This window comes from Phyllobates terribilis, unplaced genomic scaffold, assembly GCF_046119375.1.
Source record: "Phyllobates terribilis strain yellow unplaced genomic scaffold, ASM4611937v1 Scaffold_7__3_contigs__length_470593459, whole genome shotgun sequence".
NCBI lineage: Eukaryota > Metazoa > Chordata > Amphibia > Anura > Dendrobatidae > Phyllobates > Phyllobates terribilis.
In genome coordinates this window covers 224,057,279-224,083,169 of record NW_027362767.1, presented here as the reverse complement: position 1 = coordinate 224,083,169, position 25,891 = coordinate 224,057,279, and the positions used below count along the sequence as shown (strand labels likewise).

General features: G+C 40.9%; 1 protein-coding gene across 4 annotated transcripts in view; it reads left to right on the top strand.

The window, feature by feature from the left end:
• Nucleotides 1-25,891, top strand: part of DENND1A (DENN domain containing 1A) — a 754,510-nt gene that overhangs the window by 134,535 nt on the left and 594,084 nt on the right. For all 4 annotated transcript variants that reach the window (XM_073639759.1, XM_073639756.1, XM_073639757.1 and 1 more), the window contains exon 3: nucleotides 2,482-2,525. In XM_073639759.1, the coding sequence (XP_073495860.1) occupies nucleotides 2,482-2,525 (44 nt within the window). The remainder of the gene's footprint in view (nucleotides 1-2,481; nucleotides 2,526-25,891) is intronic.

Below are 25,891 nucleotides of genomic sequence, written 5' to 3'. Positions count from 1 at the left end.
CTTGACAGGTTATGTCGTCTGCAGCTACACAGTAGAGATGGACTTCCTGGCCGAATTTTGCTGTTAGAGCTATAAGAGTCATGACAACCTCCTCTTCCGTTGATTTTGGTTCAGTAGATCTGCATGGAGTTCTTGCTGCCAAACTAAAACCGACTTTATACTAGAGTTTTCTACTGAGTACAGTATTGATTATTCACTCTGGAGACTCAAAAGTTTCTTAAAAGGCAACTGTATTTTCAACAAACTTTGCATAAATCAAATGCAAATGTAAGAAACTTTGTAATATATCTCATTGGAGAATTCTGCTTCTTTCTCCACTTAAGAGCCACTTCTTCCCCTCTCCTCCTCCTCGTGAACTCGCCACCCACTCTGGGGAAAAAAAACAGCTCAACTCCATGTTGCTCAGGCACAACAGACTACCAGCTCATTGTGGTGTCAGGTTAGCTCCTGTTATATTTTTGGGTGGGAACAGTGGTGATCAGGAGCACTCGGAGCAGAGTGAAAAAAACAAGCAGAGGAAGATACCGAAAGATCATGATCAGCTTTATGACAAACATCTACAGACACGATGTGTCAGCACTCTGAGATTAATGAATACATGAACTCCACTGTTACTGTGAACGTTAAAAACACAAGGCACTTAGTCTTTTTTGATCAAAGAGTGCAAAAGCCATCCAACCACGTCAAGGTGTACCTAAATATGGATGGTCCCTGTCACTAATATCCTACCTCTCAGTGTGTTAAACCAGAATAGGGAAGTGAAGCAAAACCAGGCAAACCTAAATTAAGGTCTGGGAAGGATGTGTAATTAAGGGTGCTGAGCTCTGGAGGGGACCAATCCCCCCCATGTATACTGCAAAAAAAAAAAAACACATTTTTTGAGCTTTCTAACAAGTCTTTTACCTTGCCTTATTGCTGGATTCACATCTACACTGCTTAGGACTGCTGCTGTGTAATTTCCTCCCTGCTATTGCTGCTCTCTGTGCACTAACTAAGGAGTGAAGAACAGGAATTCATCCTTGCGTGCTGTGATGTGTTTGTGCAAGATGACAGCAATTACTCTCCTCCCACCAGCTCAGAGTCAATTGCATATTAAGAGAGAAAACGATGAAAAATGCAGCAGGGAACAAGTGATCTAATGGCCAGAAATAGTGTTATTCCTCATATACACAGCGCACCTTATTGTGAAAAGTTTAATGAAAGTACAGTTTACTCCTTTAAATCGGAATCTTTAGGGTATGAAATATTTAATGGGTACACCCGTAAGTATCGTATGATTGTGAGTCTTTTTACCTCTAGTCCTCAAACCAATATGGGCTGTGGAGGAGAAAGGAAAGAGTAGCATGCCTCTCCCGTTAGATTATATGGAGATTACTGAAACGGCACCCGCACCTATCAAATATTTCCATGTCATATATGTGCCATAAGTATCTATGCTGGAAATACCACCTTACACAGTCCGGATTTGCTCCATACTCCATGGACTTTTTCTGCTTCGGTGTAGATTTTATGCCACTTCTTTGTTTTTTTTTGGAATTCATTGTGGACTTCACCCTTTGGATGCATATTTTTCACTGTCATTTTACAGCAAAAATACACCATGCATTTGCTGCAAAACGAATCGTCAAAACTATTCGCCTTTTTTCTTTTCGGATGGACTACATTCGATGCCCGTATATATTTTGTCCCTTTTTTGCAACAGCTTTTTCACATAAGAGAAGTATTTTAACTTAAAAAAAAAAAAAAAAGAAAAAAAAAAGAAGGTAGTATCTCGCTGACAGTAATGAAGCTTCGGAGTCTTATGAATCGTAATGACAAATGGTGTTTGTTACACCGATGGCATTTTATGCCGGATGGAATCAGAGCGGCAGATTGTCGCGGCTCTTTTCTGTAAATTGGAGGCTAATATCTGTCGCGTCTGTCAGTCATTTTTTCCCATTTCTAAATCCATACACCTGAAGTCTACATATAGTGAATGTTTACGCGGCGACGGAACGTATCTCGGTGTCTGATTTTCAGAATCAAAGGACAGATAACAAGCTGACTGCTCTTTCCCACGTCCCCCCCTCCGGTAGACCAAACGCAGCTTTTAGCTGTTACAAAGTGGCCATTTGACAACAGTCAGCGTTCTTTAAAAATATAACACTTATTTATTTATTTATTTTTTACTCCTTTTGGAAGTCAATTTAAAACTGGTTAGTTGTAGTGTCAGGTAACAGTTTAGATTTAATGGGGCAGCCGAGATTTTTTATTTTTTTTTTTCCTAACTTTATTTTTGTTCCTCCTTTTTCATCTTTCGGGGGAGGCTAAAGGGAAGAGTCTCCGAGAGAGTTCTTTTGCTTTTTCTCTACACAGACCCAGGCTGCCCTCGCAGGATCCCCTGCCAGGATTTCTATCATCTTCTGATCAAATATTAATGTATGATTCTCTGCTTGCTCACTAATCCAAAGCCAATTAATATTATCTGTCAATTATTTACAGATCCTGAGCTGCAGCGGATCTTCCCAGAAGACTTCAGTGACCAGGTTTGGAATGCGTAATTAATTTTTATTTTTTTTTTATTTCCCCCTCCTTTTAACGTGACACCACATCTTCCATGTCTGATACTTATTTAATGTGATGTTGCTGCTGTCCTTTAATAAATACAGGTGAAATCTTGATTGCCTGAGCAGAGACGATTTACTTCTAAGTAAGATGTCACAGGTTATTTATTGGAAGATGCCTGTGTGTGTCTTCATGTATTTGTGCCGGGTTGAAATATGTATTGGAAAAGCAAGAAGAGGGAGAACCTCATGGTGAATATTTCTAGTGATGGCAAAGTTTCTTTAAAGTTCTAAGACTACATTAATGTCTTTTTAAGGCTGGGGGTGGGGTGATCTACACTTTGAACCCTTTGCTAACATGATAAATAATGGTACTTCTTATTCGGAGAGGTGTTCCCACAATTTGGATTGGTGTTCAACCAAATGGTACGTCATAATGATGCTACTTAAAGAGTTATTCCCATATCCAAGATCCTATGCCTATATCTAGTAGGTGTAGTAATAATAATACTATTAGCAAATACCTCCAATTAGAAATGTAGTATAGTTCTACTGATTCGCTATGTCGCTTACCCAATGTGCAGGGCATTGCAGTAGCTTAGGTATCCATGGTTACGACCACTCATATAGTGTCAGTTAGTTGTTAGTGGTCATAACCATGGATACCTAAGTTACTGCAATGCTCTGCACATGGGGTAAGCAACATTGCGAATCAGGAGAACTATACTAAATTTGTAATTGGAGGTATTTGCTAATATGCTAATAATATTATTATTATTACACCTACTACATATTGGGATAGGACCTTAGAGATGGGAATACCCCTGTAATTGACATCCGAGCTGCTGTAGTAACAGCCATTGCCAGTGATAGCACCGCCCCTGGCTTTTTAACCCTCTAGATGCCACGGTCTACACCGACCGTGGCATTTAGAGGGTTGTGAGAGAGGGGGCTTTCTTTCTCGCTCCATTGACACCCTCCATCGCTTCGCGGGGTTCCAATGATTTACATGACAGCCAGAGGTCAAAGAATAATCGCTAGAACAAAATAAAGAAAGAAGAAACAAAAATAATTCAATAACAAAAAATATACAAGAAGTAAGATAAACCAAAAAAAAAGTACACCTATTTATAATCATCACTTCCGGAGTGACCCAATCTATAAAACTGACATTTGACATTTCTAGTGATCGCCATTAATTAAACAAAAGCAAAACATAGCAAAAATGCTGTTTTTTTTTTTTTCACCTGTCCCTGGAAAATAACGCGATCAAAAAAGTTGGTTATCAGAAAAATGTAACATCACTGAAAACATCCTTTAGTCCCACAAAAATCAAGCCCTCATACGGTGAAGAAAAAAAAATTATACCCCTCAAAATATGGCGATGCAAAAACATTTTCTAAAGCATTGTTCATAGTGTGCAAAAGTAGCAAAACATAAACATCTATATAAATCTACTTCCATTCCTGGGACTTTTACTTATCTGGAGAATGGACTCAAGATGGACACGCGAGTGAGCGCTGCGACCTCCATTGTAATTTATGAGAGTTGCGTAAACAGCCAAGCGTTTCCCATCGCTCGTCAACTCGTTTGTTGGAGAGAACACACATTTATTAGCAAATCATTTTTTGCTCCTGAAGTACTGATCATAGAGGAGTCTGAAAAATGCCAGTGCCACAAATAGCTGGGGACCACAAGGAGTGATATCTGGGTGTAGATTATTGCCAGACTGCACCCTGATGTCTTTCATTTGGGAAATTAAGTTTAAGGGCTAAAATCAAGGGAGGGGGGAGTCAATAATATATTTAATTGGCACTTTTCTGAAGCAATTATGGCTAGTAGGAGAAGTAGGCAGTGGCCTAAGCCACTATTGCATGGGACCATGCTTTGTAAGGATCCATCAAGTCTAATCTCTCATTTTGAAGTGTTGATCTAAAGAACGACAAGAACCTCAATGAGGCAGGTATCGGTTGACCCAAATTGGGCAATTAGAAAACAGGAAAGCGCTCCCTTGTTCTGTAGCTTCCCATGATGTAGCCCATGTTCCCTCTCTTCCAATCAGCAACTGTGAAAATGATCATGTGATGTAGTTTTTGCTTCCTGATTTCTCCTTTAAAGGAATTGTCCACTACCTGGACAACCCTTTCCTGGAAGTAGCCCCCTTTATAAAATAAAAACACCATATATTTACCACCTGTACTGGAGCGGTTTCAGCAATGTCAGCACCAGTTCTCCAGGGGCTCTCCTGACATTGTTAGGCTGCTGGGCTCATGTAGCATATCAGCAACTGCTATTGGGCTGTTACCCTGTTACTACTTCCTTTTGTCCAAGGTTCACACCTTTGGACAAACCTCAAATAAGCTGTAGAATTAAGAGTGCCTGGACAACCCCTTTAGAGGGTGTGCCCACTACTTAAACAACCCATTTTTAAAAGGAAGTAATCCACCTTCTACCTTATAAACCCTCTATACTCAACAGCCTTATCAACTGGCGTTGACGTCTCTGGAACGCCGTTGATAAGGGTGTTGAGCATATAGTGTAGAAGGTGTATTATTTCCTTTTAAAAATGGGTTGTTTAGGTAGTGGGCACTCCCTTTAAAGGGGTTGTCCAGGCATGAGGCTCACGTCTGCAGTAACTCTTTGTGACTGCAGACTTTTGAATCCCTACTGTGTGCACAGTGCGCGCTTTCATAATTTTCTGTTTTTGGCGCCGGCAGTTTCTGTCCACATTCCGACTAGACGTGCCAAGTGCACGCTGCCAGGATTCTTCGGTGTCGGCGACGTAAGTGGGCGGACGCGTGATATGCAATATGCATAAATGAAGTCACCTGCCAACTAGATGTGCACAGACTCGCTCAATACAAGTTTATTGAGCGAGTCTGTGTAGTCTAGTCGGCAGGTGACCTCATTTAGGCATATTGCATATCACGCGCCCACCCATTTCCGGCGCCGACACCGAAGAATCCTTATTAAGACTTGTTAGGAGCCAGACCTGGCAGTTAACCTCTGCAGTATTCCAACAAGGAAAACAAATAGGTCAGCCAAGTGATTGCAGGCGATATCAAGTCTGTATGTTTTATTGATCCACGTTGGGCATAACACCACTGTGAGAGTATAGTAATTTTTCATTCATGAGTCCCACATCAGGCTTACAAGTTCAGTGGTCAGAACTATTTTAAGTCACCGTTGTGCCCTTAATGTGACCTAACGAGACACTCCTGCCCAGAAAGTTTTTGCTTTTCCACAATGGCGGTATGACTGACATGCATTAATAAAGCTTTGATGATTTGAGACCACCAGATATTCGGAGTGCTGGACCATGTCTTTTTCTTGTTGTGTCCAAAGTCAGTTCACACATGCTGGGGAGTTACGCATCATACTGGCTTATGGGTTAGGACACAAGTAGTGGCCGAATGGCAGACAACATCCACAGCAACTAATTGCTTGCCATATACGCTCTTCATTTTGCTGGAGAACAGCTGTTTCACCCGCCGCATGATTCATTATGTAAAGGGAATCTGTCAGCAGGTTTTTGCAGTGTAATCCGAGAGCAGCACAATATTGAGTAAGTGAGCCTGATTCCAAGGATGTGTCACTTACTAGACTGTGTGTTGTAGTTTCAATACAATCAGTGTTTTATGAGCAGGAGATTATCACTGCTTGACTAGGTCTCACGTGAACAGCAGTCCGGCTAATCTATGTAACTCTGCCCCACCATTTGCTGACAATGTAAAGTGTGCACAGGAATCTGCCAATCAGTGGTGTGGGCGGTGTTATACACAGCTCAGCATTCTGAGCTCTGCTACATCTACTGCAAAGAAAATAGGGATTGTATCAAAACTGCAGCAAGCTGCCTAGTAAGTGACTCATCACTGGAATCAGTCTCTGTCCTTACACCATGCTGCTCTCAGATTACATAGCATAAGCTTGCTGACATATTCCCGTTAAACATAAGTAAAAAATTTACTCTGCTGTCACGTATGGCCTTATCCTAAAGCCTATATCTCCTTAAAGGAGAGTATTTCTAATGATTTAGTGAGATATAGGGGTTGTCCACCTTTTGGGAGTTTTTTTTTACTGAAATGCATGTATTTGAGGCTAAAAAAAATTTTTAAATTGTATTTCATTAAAAATGTTGCACCGTTTGGTACAGGAGATCTTACAGGAGAAAAAAAGACAAATAAGAGTACAAACTTCTTTTCAGACCATATTAGTGGGCTGACTGAAGGGCTCTCAGTTTACTCATTCTGAAGCCAGTAATACAATAGCCACACAGAGGCTATAAAAGGCAAACTATGTAAAATGTTTAATGAAACCCAATTTCAAATACTGTTGTTAGCCCCAAATACATGCATTTAGAGGGAATCTGTCAGCAGTTTTTTTTGCTATGTAATCCAAGATCAGCATGATGTAGTGGCTGAGACCTGATTTCAGCAGTGTGTCACTAACTGGGCTGTGTTTTGCTGTTTCGATACAATCAGTGTTTTATCAGCAGGAGATTATCACTACAGGACTAGGTGTCTCATACCTCCTGGTCCAACCACACCCCCACCACTGATTAGCAGCTTATTGTCTATGCGCAGTGTACAAAGAAAGTAACCAATCAGTGGTGTGGGCGGGGTTATACACAGCTCAGTATTCAAGAGCTTTGCTAGATCAGCCGAGAAAACTGTGATTGTATCAAATGATACATCGCTGGAATCGGGATCTCTGCCCCTACATCATACCGCCCTCAGATTACATAGCAAAGACTTTCTGACACATTCACTTTAACTAAAAGAACAAAATCATCCTCAAATGTGGACAAACACTATTTTTTTTTTTCTTAAATTGTATTTCTAAACAATATTTTTAAGAATACATTAAAATATTATCGTAATTTGCATAAGTCGTCACGGTATCATTGCCAAATGCAAATTTCCCCCTCCTTTTATGTATTCTGAATTTAATAATTTAATATCCGGCTCATCTTTCAGAACGGAGGGCTTCATAAGCTAACATTATATTCAGATTCTCACTTTGATGCATTCATCTTTCCCTTTTTCATAATCAAGCTCTCTTGTGGGGGGGGGGGAAGTGTGCTAAAAATAAAATTATTATTCACGAGCAAAATTATTATTTTATTATTATTATTATTTTTTTTTTACAAATCCATTCACACATCCCATCTGTCCCGTGTCTTCTAATGAGCTGGATTACTTCAATTTATGATTACAGAATAATAATAATAATAATAAAAAAAAAAAATAATGCGAGGAATATATTTTGGTCAGATAAAACAGGGAAAACGCTCTTTTATCTTTGGTATACTACCAGTATACTTAGCTTTCAGTAATCCTATTGCTCCACTTGCATCAAGTGGAATATAGGGGAGGACAGAGCGGAAGGAAAGACTTGGGGATCTCCTTCTAAGCATCAGCTCTCAATACCAAGCAGCTGCTGCTAAAGCTCAAAAGTGGAAACTCGTGATGAGGAGTTTTTAAAGTCTGTTTTGCTTATGGATGTGTTGCTGTTATTTGCAGCATTTTTTATATAAAGAGCGGCATGGTGTTTGTGCATCTAGATATAACACTTCTGCCTAGAACTCATTTTTTCTTTCATCTCAGGGTCGCACACTGACGGAGTAGCGCCCCCATTAGAGAACAATATATGGACCCTTTTTACAGGCCGATAGCGTATCATAGTGCACAATTTCACCTTCTTTGGAGGTAGAAGTGGGCCCCTTACTTCTTCAGACCGTGTTGCTCTAATGTTATGTCCACCCCTGTTTCATCCCCTCTTCCCTTACAGGAGTTAGTTTGCAACTTTTTTTAAAAATCGCAAGCTTAAAGGGGTTGTCCAGGCTCAAGTGCACATGACTGCAGACTTGTGAATCCTCGCAGCGTGCATTGTGCACACTATCATGATTCTCCGGTGCCAGAAGCGGGCAGGATCATTATCGCAAGTATGCGATTTGCATACATGCGGTCACGTGCCGACTAGACGTGCGCAGCCTTTATCAATGCAAGTGATTTGAGCGAGGCCGGACATGTCTAGTCGTAATGTGGTGGAGAATCCTGACAATGTGCGCTGTGAGGATTCTCAAATCTGCAGTCATGTAGCCCCTAGCCTGGAACACCCCTTTAAACCCGATTCACCATTTTGTTTTTAAAAAAAAAGTGATGAGAGTAACATAAAATTGTAAAAAAAAAAAAAAAATTGCAATTTTTTTTGGACAAAAATGGTGTGTGCAAACATTTTTTTAAAATTTTATTTTCAAGAAGAAACCCTTGATTAATGTATCCCTTCTTGTTAATAAATGTATGTGGGGGACATTATTGTGGTCGTTTTATATATCACTTGTGAGCATGCGTATAAGTCTATATTCACATACATGTGGCGGATGTTTTTCAGGCAGTCTTGTGATTTTTTTTTTTACATTTATATGAATGGGGCTCGCAGAAATTCATTTGCTTCCTGCCAAAAGAATGAATAAAACCTGACATTTCGGTAACAATTTGCTGCATGTGAGTTTACCCTTTTGGGTACATTTTATAAAGTTGAAGAGAAGCAAAGATATCCAGCTAAATAGATAAAAATGAGGGTACAATAGTTGAAAAATTCATGTTCAGCACAGAAAAGATGCCTTAAAGGGGATCTTATTAGTATGCATAAATACATCAATTTAAAGATTTGCCATCTAAACTATTAATTCCAAGAACTGTATACCAGGCTAGAGGCATCAGTCACAGGCACAGGAGGTTTTTTTTTTTTTTTTTTTTCTTTTAAAGGGGCTGTTACATTTTTTTTATTATGATATAACTACAACCAGATTATTTTTCTAACCAGTTTATAATTTTTGGTTGCCTATTTTTTTTTTTATTCTAAAGCAGCCACATGAACATTTAAAAACTGTAGTCTTGGAGAGGACTCATTAAACTTTATGGAAGAATTTCCAAGGCATGCTCCATGGCCTCTGCAGAAGCCACTGTGCGGAGAGGGAAGAAGTTTAGCTGTCGTCCATCTCTCCCCATACCCAAGGGTGCTCACTCACCCGCGGGATGCCAATGAGTAGTTATGGCAGTCAGGGGCCTCCTCTTGAATGACTCCCTCCTTGGTCATAGCAGATCATCACCCTGTTTACACAAATGAAGTCCGATGTATCTAAATTTAAAATCAATTATCTAGTCCAAGAAAAAAAGAATAGGATCGCCAGATTCGAAGTTTTTTATTAGCCACACCTCCCCAAAAAAAAATTTAATAAAAAGTGTTCAAAACTATTTTATGTCCCACGGAATGGTATAAATAAAAACTTCATCCAGGTCCCTTGAAATGATGACAAAAAAACAAATTTATTTATTTGCAATTTTCCAAATTTGTTTTTACACTTAAAACAAAAACAAAAAGTTTTGTAGCTCTGTAATCGTATGGAAGTAAAAAAAATCACGTTGCCAGGTAATTTTTATGGCTCAATGCACACTGCATAAACAAAACAAAACAAAAAAAACAATAGTGGAATTGCAATTTTTTTTTTTTTTTACCAGTTCGGATGCACTTGGATTTTTCTTTCCAATTCATTATACAGGGTGTCCCTAAAGTCTGGACATAGGAATTCTCATTAGCTATCATTTTAATTAATTTACTTTAATTAACTATAAAAGAATTTGGCAAAGCGCATCAACCTTTGCATCGCAAATGATGGAAATCATATTGAAGAAGTTATTTAATATTCCAATTGAATGAAATGTTAATAAATTTGATTTCTTGAAAATATGTATTTTGGCCTATGTGTCCAGACTTTAGGGACAACCTGTATATTGGTGCCGTCGTAGGACACAGCTAGCCACAAGAGCCACTGGTAACAGCAGCCTTCCCGGGGCATGCACAGTGCATAGAGGAAGCCAGGGGGCGTGATGACATGATTAGTGGGATGACTAGTCTGGGGAAAACAACGCCCCCACAACTAGTCACCAACTAATTAGCATATTGTAAGCCCAGTTATAAAATAGTTTTTTCCTCATATGCAGAAATCAGTGAGACAATAAAAAGGTCTTGTTATGAAGGGAATTAACATAGCAATAAATAAATGGTCGCGGCTTGGGGGACCTGGGCAAGCTGTCAGGTTCCCTTTAACTTTAGGCACCTCACCATTCTTTCAATATTCATATTGGACCTCACATCTGCGTATGTCCATATCATTTATGAACAGGGACGTTCATTAGTTCCTAAAGTGAACCTGCCACCAGGTTTTAGCCACCTAATCTGAGAGAAGCATAATGTAGAGACAGAGACCCTGATTCCAGCAATGTGTCACTTACTGGGCTGCTTGTTGTAGTTTTTATAAAATCACTGATTGATCAGCAGGAGATTATCACTATAGGCTGGGTGTCTCATGCCTCCTAGTCCAATCACGCCCCCACCACTGATTGACAGATTTCTGCCTATGCACACCGTACACAGTAAGTAGCCAATCGGTGGTGTGGGCGGGGTTATACAGACCCCAGCATTCAGAGAACTGCTAGATCTGCAGCAGATCTGCTACTTTATCATGTGCCATTCTTAATTCCAACCCCACAGTTCATACTCGGATCCACTCTTTTTCTTTTTTTTATTTGATTGGGTATGTTATGGGGGATGATGACTACTATAATTAAGATGGTGGTGTTAGTCATGGTGAAATAAAAAAACAAAACTCATACTTGCTTACATTATCACCGTGGCTTTTCCACAGTGCTGTCTATATTCACCTCTGTGCTTTTTTTTTTTTTCCCTTCAACTTCCATCAGGGGAGAACCTCTGCAGCCAATCAGTGACCACTGATTGGCTGCAGCAGTCTTGTTCTGTCTCAGAACAAGCTAGGAGACCGTTTAAAAGTAATAGGCAACCCCTTTTTAAAGCGAATTTTCACCCACAGTGTAAAAATATCCATCTATGAGAAATCCAAAAGGTGGAGCAGTAATCAAAAGTTTTGGACATTCTGTTGATTTTATTCACAGAGAAATTAGATTTTTAGTTTATTTTTTTTTATATATATTTTTTTTTTGCAATGGCCACTTTTATAAAATTGATTACCATCTTTGAATGAGATTTGTCAGAAAATTACCCGATATGTCTACAAGAATGATTGCAACTCCCTGGAAAAAATATCAGTATATCGAAGTTTAAAAAAAAAGACAATTCCAGAATTCCGGAACTTTGCGCTAACTTACAAGCTCGAGGTTGCTTTTCGGGTGGAAATCCTCTAACGGTGTCTACACCGGCGACTCGTTCTTTTATGGCACCGGCAGACTGGAGTCCATGTCTGATACAGAGGGAAATAAAATCGACGTCTCGCCGGTGTTTTTAGAGACTTTTTAACACGAGGAGCCATAAAGCCATAAAGCCAGTTATTGCCCGGTCTGCCTGTCAGTTTGGAATAATATGTGATCCCGCTGCTTTCTAATGCACAGAAACCAGTCTCACTCGCCAGCGTTGTTTCTTTTTATCGCTGGCAGGCGCGGGGGGGTGCCCTAGGTATGAAACGAGACCACATCTAAAAAGGGACGTACACAAAAGGATGGAAGCGAAAGTCTGAATGCTTGTGTTTCTGGCCAGCGTCGCTGCGTCTGTGTACTGCGGCTGGTCGCTGTTTTATTCCCTGCATCCTTTTGTACCTTACAGTAAAAGAATCTGTCACAAATTATTGTGGTTTAGAGCCTTAGAAACAGAAAGCGAGCGAGAGGAAGAGAAAAAAAAAAAGAGCGAGAGCGAGCACAGATTGACATCTGCGACTAGGTAATAATGGGCAGCCGTTCCTGCTCCCCTCCAGCCACAAAGCCAGCGTCGTCTTCCTGAAGGAACAAGGAGTAAGAAGAAAGAGGAGTGATGAAAGAGAGATACAAATCCACCGAGCCTCAGACGTGTTACTGTTGGGCCAGTTGTCTGCGTGCTACCATAATCCATTTTGATCTTCCCTGTCTTAATTGTCTGCTAAAGACAAACGGCCAGCGAAACTTCGTCAGCCTCATCTCATCTTCCGAGGCGGAAAAAAAAAAAAAAATTGTAATTATATATATTTTAGCGGCCACTGCAGGAAAAGGGAAAAGAAAAAAAAAATCACTTTTTTTTTTTTTTAAAGGTAGCCTGGCCAAGGATTTATTAAAATAGGTCTCCCTCATTATTTCAGCCCTCTCAGCTCCAACTGATCTCAGCGTTTCATGAAATATGTAATCTGAAATGTAAATAAGGGATATGATGCAAAAGTAATAATGAGCGCGGACCCGGCCTGGACCGGGACTGACAGCGCACACCATATATATATATCTATATATCTTTCTAACCATCTATCAAATCTGTCTTTCTATCTAATCATCTAATCTCGATGATATATCCAATTTGTCTGATAGGTCTATCTAATCTGATAATCTGATCTAATGTCTAGCTAATCTACCAAATATATCTAATCTACGGTATCTATTCTATCTAATCTGTCTTTCTATCTAGTCATAGAATCTAATCTTTCTGATTTATCTATCTTTCTATCTCATAATTTCTCTCACTTTCTATCTAATCTGTCGATCTAATCATCTGATCTAATGTCTGTCTAATCTATCTACCCATCTAAACTGTCTATATATCTATCTAATATAGCTAATCTAATCTGTCTATTCTATCTGATCAGTCTATCTAATCGACCTATTTAATATGTCTATCCAACTAATCTATTTTATCTATCTATCTAATTTATCTATTCAATCTGTCTTTATAACATATCTATCTACCTATCTAATCTACAGTATATCTCTAATAAGTCTACATAATCTAACTTTCTATCTATTTTATCTAATTTTATATATCTATTCTAATCTGTTTATCTGCTATATTTATCTAATGCATATCTAATCCATCTACTTATCTATCTAATCTGTTTATCTGCTTATCTAAACTGCCTATCTAAGCTACATATATATATATATATATATATATATATATATATATATATATATATATATATATATACAGTACAGACCAAAAGTTTGGACACACCTCATTTAAAGAATTTTCTGTATTTTCATGGCTATGAAAATTGTACATTCACACTGAAGGCATCAAAACTATGAATTAACACATGTGGAATTATATACTTAACGAAAAAGTGTGAAACAACTGAAAATATGTCTTATATTCTAGGTTCTTCAAAGTAGCCACCTTTTGCTTTGATGACTGCTTTGCACACTCTTGGCATTCTCTTGATGAGCTTCAAGAGGTAGTCACCAGAAATGGTCTTCCTACAATCTTGAAGGAGTTCCCAGAGATGCTTAGCACTTGTTGGCCCTTTTGCCTTCACTCTGCGGTCCAGCTCACCCCAAACCATCTCGATTGGGTTCAGGTCTGGTGACTGTGGAGGCCAGGTCATCTGGCGTAGCACCCCATCACTCTCCTTCTTTGTCAAATAGCCCTTACGCAGCCTGGAGGTGTGTTTGGGGTCATTGTCCTGTTGAAAAATAAATGCTGGTCCAACTAAACGCAAACCGGATGGAATAGCATGCCGCTGCAAGATGCTGTGGTAGCCATGCTGGTTCAGTATGCCTTCAATTTTGAATAAATCCCCAACAGTGTCACCAGCAAAGCACCCCCACACCATCACACCTCCTCCTCCATGCTTCACGGTGGGAACCAGGCATGTAGAGTCCATCCGTTCACCTTTTCTGCGTCGCACAAAGACACGGTGGTTGGAACCAAAGATCTCAAATTTGGACTCATCAGACCAAAGCACAGATTTCCACTGGTCTAATGTCCATTCCTTGTGTTCTTTAGCCCAAACAAGTCTCTTCTGTTTGTTGCCTGTCCTTAGCAGTGATTTCCTAGCAGCTATTTTACCATGAAGGCCTGCTGCACAAAGTCTCCTCTTAACAGTTGTTGTAGAGATGTGTCTGCTGCTAGAACTCTGTGTGGCATTGACCTGGTCTCTAATGTGAGCTGCTGTTAACCTGCGATTTCTGAGGCTGGTGACTCGGATAAACTTATCCTCAGAAGCAGAGGTGACTCTTGGTCTTCCTTTCCTGGGGCGGTCCTCATGTGAGCCAGTTTCTTTGTAGCGCTTGATGGTTTTTGCAACTGCCCTTGGGGACACTTTCAAAGTTTTCCCAATTTTTCGCACTGACTGACCTTCATTTCTTAAAGTAATGATGGCCACTCGTTTTTCTTTACTTAGCTACTTTTTTCTTGCCATAATACAAATTCTAACAGTCTATTCAGTAGGACTATCAGCTGTGTGTCCACCAGACTTCTGCACAACACAACTGATGGTCCCAACCCCATTTATAAGGCAAGAAATCCCACTTATTAAACCTGACAGGGCACACCTGTGAAGTGAAGACCATTTCCGGTGATTACCTCTTGAAGCTCATCAAGAGAATGCCAAGAGTGTGCAAAGCAGTCATCAAAGCAAAAGGTGGCTGCTGTGAAGAACCTAGAATATAAGACATATTTTCAGTTGTTTCACACTTTTTTGTTAAGTATATAATTCCACGTGTTAATTCATAATTTTGATGCCTTCAGTGTGAATGTACAATTTTCAAAGTCATGAAAATACAGAAAAATCTTTAAATGAGAAGGTGTGTCCAAACTTTTGGTCTGTACTGTGTATTATATATGTATGTATGTGTATATAATATATATGACGCGCCCCCTGGGCCGTGTGTGCACGTGTGTGGGATACCCGGAGTCTCTGGGGGTTGTAGTCTCCGTGGCGGCGACCCGGTCCCGTGGCTCAGGGTGGTCAAACCAGTGGCAGTCTTTTATAGGTTTTAGGTTAATTGCCTGACTACGCCACCCGTGGATTGCGGTCAGGATGAACCACCGCTGCAGGGCAGACCGCTGAGGCTGGTGTTGTGGGTGCAGCAGAGTGTAGTACAACTCCCCACGGGAGGAGTATAGCCTCAGGGCAGTGTAGAGTGATGATGGTGGTGGTGGTGCGGGGCGTCCCAGTACTAGTAGTGCTGACGCGGTGAGAAAGCACAGAGACAAGGTGTTGCAGTTCAGGTTCTTTACTCACAGTTCTCATCCAGGTCACTTGTGCACAGATAGGACCGCCCGAGCCGTGCTGCGTTCACCAGGCAGGGGGCTCGATCAACTCCCAAGCAATTCCGGAGTGTGGCACAGGACTCCCTTCTATCCTTTCTCTGGCCGTGCCCTACCAGTGACCCTACTTCTGTCCAGCTGCCTCGGGTCTTCTCCTGGGAGGACTGGGTGTCCACTTCCCTGACCCTATGTGGTGTGCCTTCCTAGTAGGTGTAGTGAGGGGTCGCACCAGTAAATGATCACGACCACCGGTTCTTGGTTAATGATTAGTCACCTCCACCAACTTAGGATCCGGTAACCTGTTCTGCCAACCCGTCACCCGTAATCTCCTGGGTCCTTAGGGTTCCTTCCGCCTTCGTGTCTCTGGGCCCTTCTACACTTTGGGTACTTCTCTTTCTCTGCTGTTCCTTTCTGTTTCTGTTCCTTTCTGTTCCTTTCTTCGGGCTCCGGCCTTCACCCTAGGCCTGCCTCGTGGAGCTGGGCCCAGACTGAGCCACAGCTCCCTGTCAGCCCTCTCTGGCTGAACTCCTTCTCTCCCTCCATTGACTGAACTGAACTTCTTCCCTCTGAACCAAGATGGTGCCCACCTCTTATACCTCCCTCTCTGTGTATGAGCCCAGGTGACTTGCAACCAGTGGGCCCCTACCTATGCCCCGAAACCGTCCCCTCCTGCTCCTACATCACTGGGTTTTCCTCCCCCCTCCAGCCAGGGACATGATCTGTCGTGCCTGCATTACTGTACTAATGGGAGCACCGTTGAGCTGTCCCCCGGAAATGGGGTGTGTGCTGCATGCAGCTAAACGAGCCCTGGTCCACACTCCATCCTTACCCGGGAGTGGAATATCACACCTCTGGTTGAGGTGCAATACCCCTGTAGCGACCGAACCCTCGGGGCGCTACACATATATATATATAAAATGTACGTAGCTGTCTAATCTATCTATCTATCTATCTATCTATCTATCTATCTATCTATCTAATTTGCAAGTAATCCCAGCAGTTAGTCATGGCAGCTCTTTTTATTTCCTTAGGGTATGTGCACACATTAATTAAATGGATGCAGAAACTTCTGTACCATTTCTGCGTCTCTTGGCAGGAAAAACGCAGCTACAAAAACGAGCGTTTTACCTGCATTTTTGACTGATTTGAGTGAAGTCACTGGTGAATAACGCACAGAGAATTGACATGCTTCAGATTATTTTTGCACCAAATCTGCAAGTCAAAATAAGCAACATGTGCATGAGACCTCAGGTTTCTCATTCAAGAAGTTCCTATTAATGACCATATAATTTTATGCCTCTCCTAACTACGGAATATATAACCTATAATAATCGGAGTGCTACAGTGATAATAAAAATTATTTAATCTTTATTAATTACAAGAATTCATGAAACAATACACAATAAATTTTTATATAAAACAGCAAGACATGGTAAAAACATGAAGACATCGCACAGAACTGGGGGCCACAAGCATGATTAATGACTGAATTGAATTAATAGCCACATAACATGATTAGGAGAAAGTCTATATATGCTGCTGCCAGTTCAGTAACCACCCTATTAGTATAGTTCAATAAAGAGGAGCTGCTGTGAACCTATCAAGTAATAGTGGAACATAGTTCCTACATAGATATACGATTCATTGGTTTCTATAGCAAAAATATAGGTTTATAGATAGATGCATACTGCTGCAAATTGTGCATGCTCAATAGTCACTGTTTTGTTTCCCATGTTCAACTTAGAGATAATACTATCTATAAAAAGCCACCAGTGATGGTCTGACTGTCATATTGTGCATCCATGACATAGCTCTTATATGCAAAGTATGGCAGAGAAATATATAATAGTCAAAAACCTGAGTGGGTACCCCTGACGCGCGTTTTGCAATAGCTTCTTCAGTGAAGAAGCCCCTTGGGGCATTTTATATAGTAGTGGACAACCTGTTTAACTACATTGAGCAGTCGCCGGTGTGCGGACGCAGGGTACAAGTTTAAGAGCTTTATAGAAGACTGACTTGTCCTATGTATGGCAATAGCTTGGCATTGCTGTATATAGTATAAGCGATCAGGTAATCACAGGTTCAAGTTCCCTAAGGGGACTAAAAAAATAAAGTGAAAAAAAAATTGTATGAATAATTGGTATCATGGCATATGTAAAAGTCTGGTCTTTCAAAATATAAAATGAATTAAGCCGTACGGTAGATGCTGTAAGGAAAAAAATGCCAGAATTGGGGGAGGTGGTCACTTTACCTCCATAATAAAAAGCTATCAATGTCATATCTACTCCGAATTGGTATCTATAAAAATATCAGCTCGCTAATCAAAAAAATAATCCCACTCATAGCTCCATGGACGGAAAAATAAAAAGCATTGCGGGTCTCAGAAAATGGCGACGCACAAACCACATTTTTTATTTATTATTTTTTAACAAACTTCAGAACTTTTTTTTTTTACTACTTAAATTAAAAAAAAGTCTATAGAAGATTGATATTGTCATTATCGTATTGGCTAACAGAATCATTAGGTTATGTTTTACCATCCAATGAATCCCGTAAAAGCAAAATAAAAAAAATAATGGGTGAATTTAATAATTTATTCCCTGCAGGTTTATATTGTGGAGAGGCAGCAGGAGGGCAGGAATCGTCCCCGAGTGTTACCAATCCCCTGCTATGTATTACTGTACCATTACCAGACCTCCCAAGTTTTGAAGAACAGAAAGAGGGTTAAATTATGCGGCGCGCGTAGAGCGCCGCGGCAAGTTTTGGCCACGCCCCTGGCCACACCCCAATCCACGCTCATTTACCATTAACTTTCTCCCCTGGCAGGAGGAGTTGTCAGAGGGGCGCTGGTAGTGAAGGAAATTCAGCAGAGACTGCAGGGCGTAGACCCAAATCCAGGACTGTCTGCTGTATCCGGGACAGTTGGGACTAGAGATGGAAGGATGGATTCCCGGGTCTCTGGTCCAGCGTCCAGGTCAGTGGTACCGGGCGGCTGGAGGGAGGCCGTGAATATCTTACCTACCGGGGCACAGCGACGTCATCTGTGCGTCCTGCTCATCTCTTGTTGGGATTATTTTTTGTTCTTCATGCACAGTCGGAGCCGCCAGAGCTTTCTCATCGCTATGTAGCTTCACTTTACGACATTCGGTTTTTTTGTGTCTGTAAGGTCGTGTTCACACATTGCAGAAATACTGTGTTTTTTGTTTTCTGCAGGATCCGCACCAAACTCCACAATAACAATCTCTTCCACCTTATTTGATGCGTTTCTGGTGCAGATGTGAAGCCGCATTTTTAAGATGCTTTTTATAGTACAGAAAAGCACTTAATTTTGCACTTAATGAAGTATCTGCGTTTTTTTGAGGCTCCATATAGACGCTGCTGAACTCCGAGATAGTGATGAGCGAGCGTGTGTTGTTAACCCTTTCGTCAAACACGCTCGGCATTTATGTTAGTGTCACCACAGCTGCCTGTGTCACTGCTGTCTAACAAACAGACAATCCCTGCTTGTGTCACATCTGTCTAACAAACAGCAATCCCTGCATGTGTCACAGCTGTCTAAGAAACGGCAATCCCTGCATGTGTCACAGCTGTCCAACAAACAGCCAATGTCTGCATGTGTCACAGCTGTCCAACAAACAGCCAATGTCTGCATGTGTCACAGCTGTCTAACAAACAGGCAATCCCTGCATGTGTCACAGCTGTCTAACACACAGACAGTCCCTGCATGTGTCACATCTGTCTAACAGCAATCCCTGCATGTGTCACAGCTGTCTAACAGCAATCCCTGCATGTATCACAGCTGTCTAACAGCAATCCCTGCATGTGTCACAGCTGTCTAACAAACAGCCAATCCCTGCATGTGTCACAGCTGTCTAACAAACAGCCAATCCCTGCATGTGTCACAGCTGTCTAACAAACAGCCAATACCTGCATGTGTCACACCAGTCTAACAAACAGCCAATCCCTGCATGTGTCACAGCTGTCTAACAAACAGCCAATCCCTGCATGTGTCACAGCTGTCTAACAAACAGCCAATCCCTGCATGTGTCACATCTGTCTAACAGCAATCCCTGCATGTGTCACAGCTGTCTAACAGCAATCCCTGCATGTGTCACAGCTGTCTAACAGCAATCCCTGCATGTGTCACAGCTGTCTAGCAAACAGCCAATACCTGCATGTGTCACAGCTGTCTAACAAACAGCCAATCCCTGCATGTGTCACAGCAGTCTAACAGCCACAGTGGCTCAAACATAGATGCCAAACACGTTGAAAATACTTGGTGAACACGAGCGTGCTTGCTGAAAGGGTTAACAATACACGCTCGCTCAATACTACTCTGCGGTTTTGGAGCATTTCTCTCTATAGGCTTCTTCTGAAAAAAACGCATGGAGGAAAAAAATGCTGCTGCATTTTTAAGTGCAGAATCAAAGCTTTTCTGTACTATTAAAAAGCGTTAAAAATTCTGCTTCATATCTTCCCTAAAATCGCATCAAATAAGCAGGAAAATGCATAAAAGAAGCGCAGCAAACACACAATAATCAGAGAAGATTGTTACTGCGTTTTCTGGTGCGAACACCTGCAGAAAAAAAGCAGTAAAAAGAACGCAGCATTAAGGCTAAGTGCCCACGATGAGGAAATTCTCCAGATTTTTTTCTGCATCTCCCTGGTAGGAAAAACGTATGCGGATTTTACATGCGTTTTTCCTGCCAGGTAGAAGCGTTTGTCAAGCCTTTTTGCATGCATTTTCACATGCGGGTTGTAAAGCTCTTTTCCGAGCGATTTTAGCATCACTTGGAAAAGTGCAACCAGCATGGATTTATATAGTGTGACCAAGTTACGATGCTTCAAATGCAGCATCAATAGTAAAAAAAAAAAAAAAGAACAAAATGGTGAAAAATAAAAAAAAAAACATTATACTCATCTTCCGATGGCCCCCGGTCTCCTCCTCCGGTGTCTTGAGCGGCTCGTGGTGGTGTAAAAGGACCTTCCATGACGTCATTTAGTCATGTGACAGGTCACGCGACCGCTGACGTCAGCGGTTGCATTACATGTTTTTCTTTATTATTATTTTTTAGCAATTTTATAGGCTGAAAAAAATCTCTTATTCTCTATGTAGAATAAAAATACCTAGAAATACAGTGCTGTGTGCTATGTATCAGTGTTTGTAGCCTAGGCAGGTCCTGCAGTACAGATCAAGTAGACAGAATTCTAGCAAATCACTAGAACTTGTGGCTGTGCAGGTTAATTGTTTGTGTCAGTAATGTTTTAAGGTTGTGGGTTCAAGACCAGGGACTCACAAGAAAAAAAAAATGTTTGTAATTGCTCACAAATTTACTACTTTTATTTATAGGATCGAACAAATAATTTTCTTCTGCTCCGTATACAGACGCCATAAAATACATTGCTATGCACAATGTATTTCTATGGACTTGTATGAGCTGCTTCTGGAGTCATTGACTGCATTGTAGAGTCAAGATAACTAAATTCTCCCTATGTCCATCATTGAGAGCTGTAGCTCAGTGATTAGAGCTGCAGCCTCTGGACACTGAGTTCCCGATTCGAGTCCCGGGCAGGTGCGGTCACAGGAGAAAGAGGAGGTGAGTAATATAATTTATTCACTGACCAGTAAGCGGCTCCGCCCCCAGAGGAGGAGGGGGAGGAGCCACTGAGCGACATCGGAGAGGTGAGTTATTTATACTCAGGAGAACAGCTGAGCCGTGATGGGACGCGGGACTGAGCCCTGAAATCCGCAGAATACGGGACCTCAGAATACAGGACGGTTGGGAGCTATGCATTACTACTATTACCACTGGTTCGCATCTTGCAGGTAGTTTTAATAGTTTTGCCGATCAGAAATTATACCCGAGAACTCTGGAGATTAGGAGGAATAGTTCAATGGCAGTTACCAAACTTGGAATATCAACTCCTGTCTCCTTATCTTTCTCCCCCTTCCTAACTCTCTGTGTATATCTGTGACTCTCTCTCTGTGCCTGTCTCTCTCTATCCTCCATATTCCCAACCCATCCACTACCATCATCTCTCTCTCTTTGGTTCCCTGCGCCTGTCCCTCTCTGTACTCGTCTCTTTCTGTGTGTCTCTTTCACTCTGTCTGTCTCTGTCTTACTCTCTTCTCCCTCTTTCTCTGTACCTTTCTGTATACTATCTCTATCTTAGGTCTCTCTTTACCCATCTCTATCTTTATGTTGCTTTAACTTTTTGGATCTCAATCTCTCTCTCTTTTTTTTTTTTTATTTTTTTTATTGTTTTCTCTTTTGGCGGTCTTCTTTCTTTTTTGGGGTTTTATTTTTGCTCTCACCAGGTCTCTTTTTCTGTGTCTTTCTGACTCTCAAGCCCCCGTCTCACATAGCGAGATTGCTGCTGTGTCACGGTTTTGGTGACGCAATAGCGACCTCACCAGCGATGTCGCTGTGTGTAACACTTTGCAACGATCAGGCCCCTGCTGTGAGGTCGCTGATCGCTGCAAAGTGTCCTGGACCATTTTTTGGTCGTTGCTCTCCCGCTGGTCAGCACACATCGCCTTGTGTGACCAGCGATCAGGCTGGTAACTATGGTAAACATTGGGTTACTAGGGGCACACGCGCACTTAGTAACCCGCTGTTTATCATGGTTACGAGCCTGCTAAAGTGAGCGGTAACCTCCCGCTCACTGTAGCAGAGTGGTAACCATGATAAACAACAGGTTACTAGGTGCGTGTGTGCCTCTAGTAACCCGATGTTTACCATAGTTACCAGCCTGCTCCTGCTTCAGCAGGCTCGTAATCAGGAGCAGGACATCGTGGAAAGATTCTTTCCACGATGTCACTGCTACCCTGATCGTTGGTGAGCCTGCCTGTTTGACAGCTCACCAGCGACCACATAGCGACGCAGCAACGATCCCTGACAGGTCGTATCGTTGTCGGGATCGCTGCAGCGTCGCTAAGTGTGACGGGGCCTTCACTTCTCTGTCATTCTATCTCTTTCTATGTTTGTCTCTGTTTCTTCCTTCCTCTATTTCTCTAATGATTTCTTTTTATCTTTCTGCGTGTCTCTGATTTACTTTCTCTCTCCTTATCTCTTTCTATTACTTTTTTCACTGTAATTCTCTGTGACTCACTGTCACTAGCTCTACATGTGTGTATTTCTTTCTTTTTCTTTCCCCATTCATCCTGTTCTCTCCATTCTTTTTCTTTATTTCTTTTTCGTTCCCCATCCATCCTGTTCTCTCCATTCTTTTTCTTTCTTTCTTACTTTCTTTTTCTTTCCCCATCCATCCTGTTCTCTCCATTCTTTTTTTTCTTTTTTCTTTCTTTCTTCTTCTTTCCCCATTCATCCTGTTCTCTCCATTCTTTTTCTTTTTTTCTTTCGTTCTTTCCTTTTTTCTTTTTCCCCATCCATCCTGTCCTCTCCATTCTTTCTTTATTTTTCTTTCCCCATCCATCCTCTTCTCTCCATTCTCTTTTTCTTTTTCTTTCCCCATCCATCCTGTTCTCTCCATTCTCTTTTCCTTTCTTTCTTTTTCTTTCCCCATCCATCCTGTTCTCTCCATTCTTTTCCTTTCTTTCTTTTTCTTTCCCCATCCTTCCTGTTCTCTCCATTCTTTTCCTTTCTTTCTTTTTCTTTCCCCATCCTTCCTGTTCTCTCCATTCTTTTCCTTTCTTTCTTTTTCTTTCCCCATCCATCCTGTTCTCTCCATTTTCTTTCTTTCTTTCTTTCTTTTTCTTTCCCCATCCATCCTGTTCTCTCCATTCTTTTTCTTTCTTTTTTTCTTTCATTCTTTTTCATTCCCCATCCATCCTGTTCTCTCCATTGTTTTCCTTTCTTTCTTTTTCATTCCCCATCCATCCTGTTCTCTCCATTGTTTTCCTTTCTTTATTTTTCTTTCCCCATCCATCCTCTTCTCTCCATTCTCTTTTTCTTTTTCTTTCCCCATCCATCCTGTTCTCTCCATTCTCTTTTTCTTTCTTTCTTTTTCTTTCCCCATCCATCCTGTTCTCTCCATTCTTTTCCTTTCTTTCTTTTTCTTTCCCCATCCATCCTGTTCTCTCCATTCTTTTCCTTTCTTTCTTTTTCTTTCCCCATCCTTCCTGTTCTCTCCATTCTTTTCCTTTCTTTCTTTTTCTTTCCCCCATCCTTCCTGTTCTCTCCATTCTTTTCCTTTCTTTCTTTTTCTTTCCCCATCCTTCCTGTTCTCTCCATTCTTTTCCTTTCTTTCTTTTTCTTTCCCCGTCCTTCCTGTTCTCTCCATTCTTTTCCTTTCTTTCTTTTTCTTTCCCCATCCATCCTGTTCTCTCCATTTTCTTTCTTTCTTTCTTTCTTTCTTTTTCTTTCCCCATCCATCCTGTTCTCTCCATTCTTTTTCTTTCTTTTTTTCTTTCTTTCTTTTTCATTCCCCATCCATCCTGTTCTCTCCATTGTTTTCCTTTCTTTCTTTTTCATTCCCCATCCATCCTGTTCTCTCCATTGTTTTCCTTTCTTTCTTTTTCTTTCCCCATCCATCCTGTTCTCTCCATTCTCTTTTTCTTTCTTTCTTTTTCTTTCCCCATCCATCCTGTTCTCTCCATTCTTTTCCTTTCTTTCTTTTTCTTTCCCCATCCATCCTGTTCTCTCCATTCTTTTCCTTTCTTTCTTTTTCTTTCCCCATCCTTCCTGTTCTCTCCATTCTTTTCCTTTCTTTCTTTTTCTTTCCCCATCCTTCCTGTTCTCTCCATTCTTTTCCTTTCTTTCTTTTTCTTTCCCCATCCATCCTGTTCTCTCCATTTTCTTTCTTTCTTTCTTTTTCTTTCCCCATCCATCCTGTTCTCTCCATTCTTTTTCTTTCTTTCTTTTTCATTCCCCATCCATCCTGTTCTCTCCATTGTTTTCCTTTCTTTATTTTTCTTTCCCCATCCATCCTCTTCTCTCCATTCTTTTTCTTTTTCTTTCCCCATCCTTCCTGTTCTCTCCATTCTTTTCCTTTCTTTCTTTTTCTTTCCCCATCCTTCCTGTTCTCTCCATTCTTTTCCTTTCTTTCTTTTTCTTTCCCCATCCATCCTGTTCTCTCCATTTTCTTTCTTTCTTTCTTTCTTTTTTTCTTTCTTTCTTTTTCTTTCCCCATCCATCCTGTTCTCTCCATTCTTTTTCTTTCTTTTTTCTTTCTTTCTTTTTCATTCCCCATCCATCCTGTTCTCTCCATTGTTTTCCTTTCTTTCTTTTTCATTCCCCATCCATCCTGTTCTCTCCATTGTTTTCCTTTCTTTCTTTTTCTTTCCCCATCCATCCTGTTCTCTCCATTCTTTTCCTTTCTTTCTTTTTCTTTCCCCATCCATCCTGTTCTCTCCATTCTTTTTCTTTCCCCATCCTTCCTGTTCTCTCCATTCTTTTCCTTTCTTTCTTTTTCTTTCCCCATCCTTCCTGTTCTCTCCATTCTTTTCCTTTCTTTCTTTTTCTTTCCCCATCCATCCTGTTCTCTCCATTTTCTTTCTTTCTTTCTTTTTCTTTCCCCATCCATCCTGTTCTCTCCATTCTTTTTCTTTCTTTTTTTCTTTCTTTCTTTTTCATTCCCCATTCATCCTGTTCTCTCCATTCTTTTTCTTTGTTTCTTTCGTTCTTTCCTTTTTTCTTTTTCCCCATCCATCCTGTTCTCTCCATTCTCTTTCTTTCTTTTTCTTTCCCCATCCATCCTGTTCTCTCCATTCTTTTCCTTTCTTTCTTTTTCTTTCCCCATCCATCCTGTTCTCTCCATTCTTTTCCTTTCTTTCTTTTTCTTTCCCCATTCATCCTGTTCTCTCCATTCTTTTTCTTTTTTTCTTTCGTTCTTTCCTTTTTTTCTTTTTCCCCATCCATCCTGTTCTCTCCATTCTTTCTTTCTTTTTCTTTCCCCATCCATCCTCTTCTCTCCATTCTCTTTTTCTTTTTCTTTCCCCATCCATCCTGTTCTCTCCATTCTCTTTTCCTTTCTTTCTTTTTCTTTCCCCATCCTTCCTGTTCTCTCCATTCTTTTCCTTTCTTTCTTTTTCTTTCCCCATCCATCCTGTTCTCTCCATTCTTTTCCTTTCTTTCTTTTTCTTTCCCCATCCATCCTGTTCTCTCCATTTTCTTTCTTTCTTTCTTTTTCTTTCCCCATCCATCCTGTTCTCTCCATTCTTTTTCTTTCTTTTTTTCTTTCTTTCTTTCTTTTTCATTCCCCATTCATCCTGTTCTCTCCATTCTTTTTCTTTGTTTTTTTCGTTCTTTCCTTTTTTCTTTTTCCCCATCCATCCTGTTTTCTCCATTCTCTTTCTTTCTTTTTCTTTCCCCATCCATCCTGTTCTCCATTCTCTTTCTTTCTTT